This window comes from Durio zibethinus, chromosome 2 (assembly GCF_047325235.1).
Source record: "Durio zibethinus cultivar Kanyao isolate XHJ-2024 chromosome 2, ASM4732523v1, whole genome shotgun sequence".
Classification (NCBI taxonomy): Eukaryota; Viridiplantae; Streptophyta; class Magnoliopsida; order Malvales; family Malvaceae; genus Durio; species Durio zibethinus.
Window position 1 is genome coordinate 10468223 of NC_143163.1, and position 4427 is coordinate 10472649.

The 4427-nt window shown below is 30.5% G+C and overlaps 1 protein-coding gene across 1 annotated transcript; it reads right to left on the bottom strand.

Moving 5' to 3' along the window:
• Positions 1-2304: 2304 nt before the first annotated feature.
• On the bottom strand, positions 2305-4217 carry LOC111308429 (tryptophan decarboxylase TDC2-like). The gene is given in 3 exon segments (XM_022906752.2): positions 2305-2897; positions 2900-3907; positions 3910-4217. Coding segments are annotated over 3 exon segments (1485 nt in total). The 5' UTR covers positions 4067-4217; the 3' UTR covers positions 2305-2577.
• Positions 4218-4427: the final 210 nt, after the last annotated feature.

The following is a 4427-nucleotide window of genomic DNA, read 5'->3' on the forward strand; positions in this document are numbered from 1 at the left end:
AGAAAGCCTTAAAAAATAAACACTTTTCTTAGGCTTAAAGGTATAAATTGGATAATGCTAAAAAATATAATGAAATACAAATGAATTAAATTATCATTCATAATTAAAATTATAATTTCATTCTCACTTTAATTATTTTATCATTTATATCTAAATATCTATATTTAATAAAAAAAATCTTATATTACAAAATTAAAGAAAATAGTTTTTATTATTTGAACAATTTGATTAAAAAAGTAAAAAAGTTGTAGATACTGTAGATAATTATTTTCAAAAGTCTTATAGAAAAAAAAATATTATCTCCATCTCAATGTTAAGTTATTAATATAAGATGATAAAGTTTAGTAGCAAAGTATATATACTTATCATCTTACAAAAAAATAAATATTTTTAATAAATAAAAGTAAGTGGTATTATATTATTTTTATAGTTTAGTGTTTTACCTGTACCACAATAGAGTACCCCAACTCAATCTTTTCACTCCTGTATTTCATGGATATAACATTTAACAATACAAAACAAACAAAGAAACCTCATGTAGGATTATTTTACTGTTACATTGTAAAGCTCAAAGGCGCCTTAAATTTTAACATCAAAGCAAACATACCTCAATTTCTACTTTATACGATAATCTAGTTAAACAAAATGTAGTATTTAAATATTGTCATTATAATTTTTATTGATTTTTACTTGATAAAACTATTGTTTTGTTTTGATGAGATGCTTGATTTTGAAGTTCCAATTCATTTAACTTAATATAAGACCTATTATTCCTGAAAGCAAGCTCTAGAAGAAGGCCATTGTAGCGTAAAAATCCACAAATTAATAACAAACCATAATTATTGATCAAGTAAAATGAAATTGATAAGAGAATTTTTGTCACACTGATATTTTTTAGAGAGAATATCAATTGCAGATGAAAACTAATAAAGCTTTGGATTGAGTGTTTTGTAATTAACATCATTTTCAACCATTAACCAGTTGCCAAGAATCAAAACAATAGTTTCTCAAAATTAAAAAAATATATATATGCAATTGGTAATAAATGAAAGAGATGAAGATGATATTTTATTTGATACAAGTACGACCAATTCCATTGGTATGTGCAATTGATGGACTAAATGAGTTATAGGAGAAATTCAACACAAGAATATTTCATCAAGGTGGAAGATGGCATCCATTAAATAGTGAAATAAATGATATTTGGTCTTTTAAAATTTATTAGAAAATTTTAAAAAATAAATTTATATTTAAAATTTTTAAATTTAAAACAAATATATTTAAATTGTTAAATATATATTTAAATTATATATATTTAAAAAATGATTATATATCTAGATTGTTAGAGATAAATCTAAATTATATATTTTTTTTGAAAATTTAAAAAAATATATATAGATGATTTAATATTTCATTTTAAAAAAGATATAACAAAATTATTGATTTTATTCCAAATGTATTTGAAAAAGTGAGTTTATGATAAATTTTATTGGATTTAAACGAAAATAAAACTCTTGAAATATTAAAATAAATCTAATTTTTAAACTTTCACATATTTTTAAAAATAAAATAATTATTGAGTAATATTATTTGGTTAAAATTTTAAATTACATTATTATCTTACATGCCAAAAATATAGATTATCCATGTAAATATCCATGTGATATACCTTATTAGGTATTCATAAATTCTGTAATATAATATATATATATATAATATACATTAGATTTAAGATGAAAATTTTTTGAATTTTTACAATCTTACATAAAGTTATTTAAATTTTTAATGTTTTACGTAAATCTTTTAAAAATATATATATTTTTAAATCAAGATAAAAAATATTGATGAAAATTTTGGATAAACATAATCTTTGTAATTTTTAAATATGTTTAAAAGATTTTGATAATTAAATAATTTTTTAAATAAAAATATTTGATAAACAACTAAAATTATTTATTAAAAAAATAAAATTCATATTTTATATTTTTAATTTTAAAAAATATATCTCTAAATTGATTTGATTTTCAATTATAATTTTAATAATTTTAATATTTAAATAAATTTAAAATAATTTAATTTATAATTAAAAAAACTATCTTATTTAAAAAAAAAAAAACTGTCCTATACGTCATTTAAAAGAATTATTTATATAAATATTTATGTGACAAATTTATTTTTATATATATTGTTATATAATATATATATATATATATATTAGATATTAATAATTAATGTTTATAAAATTTGACTAAAAAATATATCAAATCAATCATAATTTACAAGATCACGAAGGAGAAGTAAAAAAAATAAAAACATAATAATCCATTCATTTTCCACATTTATTCTGGAAGCTTTATTTCGAATGGGATGGTAGTGCTTTGCTAGTGCAAATGCACAAAATAGAAACAACAAACAAATGCTTGCAACAGCTAATCACCGGTTTGTTTTCCTCCCAAATCATAAATCAGCCTAGAAATAGAACAGAACACCATTGATTTATTATTTATACTCATGAAATTGAGAAATTCTTTTCAATATCCCAAAGCCCAAAGGCGAAGCACGTGGGAGCGGAACTGATCAAGCGCCCTTAAGCAATGCATCAGCTCCTGCCTTTATCAGCTTCCAGGCGGCAACCACGTGGCGGTCCTCTGTCAGCGTGGCCCCCACCGCAAATCTTAGTATGCATACCCCACCGATTTTTGTATGGGTCATATAAACCCGCCCTGTTGAGTTGACCCACTCCAATAGCTTCCGGTTCAACATCTCGGTGTCATCCGACCCTAAATTCTCAACGGGGTTTAACCGAAAACACACCAGCCCGAACTCCCTTGGCACCACCATTTCGAAACTTGGGTCGGATTTTACGAACCCTTCGAACATTTTGGCCATCCCTACGTCCGGATGTGACTTTGTAGGTTGACGATACCGTAGCTTCGGAATATGAGCCATAATCGTAACGATTTAAACCTCCGACCTGTACCAACTTGCCAATCCTTAAAATCCACGACTGAATCCGATTCGCTTTGTTTGTTTCTCAAGTACTCCGGGTTGGTGCTTAGTGCTTTCACTACTAACCTGGGCCTTTGGACCCACAAGCAGCAACAATCCAAGAAACTCAGTAGCCCCTTATGGGGACTCAAACTTAGTGAGTCAACTCGCTCTATCCCATCAAGGTGATGCCTGAACTCCGGGCATATACATGCACTTCCCGCGTAGGCAGCATCCACGTGCACCCAGATGCCATGTTCCTTCGCCACGTCAGCAAGCGGTCCTATTGGATCAACGGCTGTGGTGGATGTTGTCCCCACATTTACACAAAGGTAAACCGGGACCAACCCGGATGCCACGTCAGCTTCCAGTACCGTTCGGAGGTGAAGGGGAGATAGAGAGAAACCAGTGTCGAGAGTTGTGTGAATTGACCGTATGTTTGGAGGTGAAATACCAGCCAACTTACAGGCTTTGGCGAATGTAGAGTGAGTTTGGTCAGATGCGTAGACTACAAGCTTGTGCATGTTGTCGAAGCCGACAACATCGAGAGCTTTGTCCCTGGCCGCAATGAGAGTAACGAGAATAGCTTCGCTGATGGTGTTTTGGATTATGCCACCTCCTGTGCCTTGAAACATGAACGCCTTCGGTAGGTTCAGCATGTTAGCTAGCCAGTCCATGACCGTCATTTCGAGCTCCGTCGAGGCTGGGGAGGCTAGCCAGTTGAACCCTGCGGAGTTAAAGCAAATGCAAAGCATTTCTCCAAGAAAAACAGCAGTGCTAACAGTGGAAGGAAAAAATGCAAAGAAGTTAGGGCTTAGCCAGTGAGTCATGCCTGGGATTATCTGGCTTTGCACGTCTTTCAGGATTGTTTCGAACGGTTCAGCGAGATAGGGTGCGTTTTCCGGAGGTTGGTGTGGAGATAGCCAGGCTGCACCGGGCTTAGAACTGGGTAGCTTTCGATTTTTTGGTAATAATCAGCAATGAAATCTACCATTTGATGGGCTTGTTTTCTGAATTCTTCAGGGTCTAAGGGATTGAAATGGCGAGTGTCGGGCAAGTTAGATTCAAATCTACCCATAATCAACAAGTTTAAAATACACAGAAAGAGATTGTGTTGCTTCAGAGATGTGCGCTTATATTGGTACAATTAGGGAGGGAGTTTGGCTTTTTTTTTTGGCCAGCGGTGGGAGTTTGGTTGTATGTATATATATTTGCAGTAGGGAAAACAAGTAAGGAAATACACGGAGTTAATATTAATTTGAATTGGACACCAAAAAAAAGGAAGTGTTCTGAAGAAAAAAATGGTGGATAGGTTTTTTTATGGGCTAGCTTTTAAAAAAAGTAAAAACAATGTACTTATAATTTAATATTTTATAACAATTCTATTAATTCTATATTAAATATCTGATAAATGACAGTAAATATGCCTTTGTTACTCC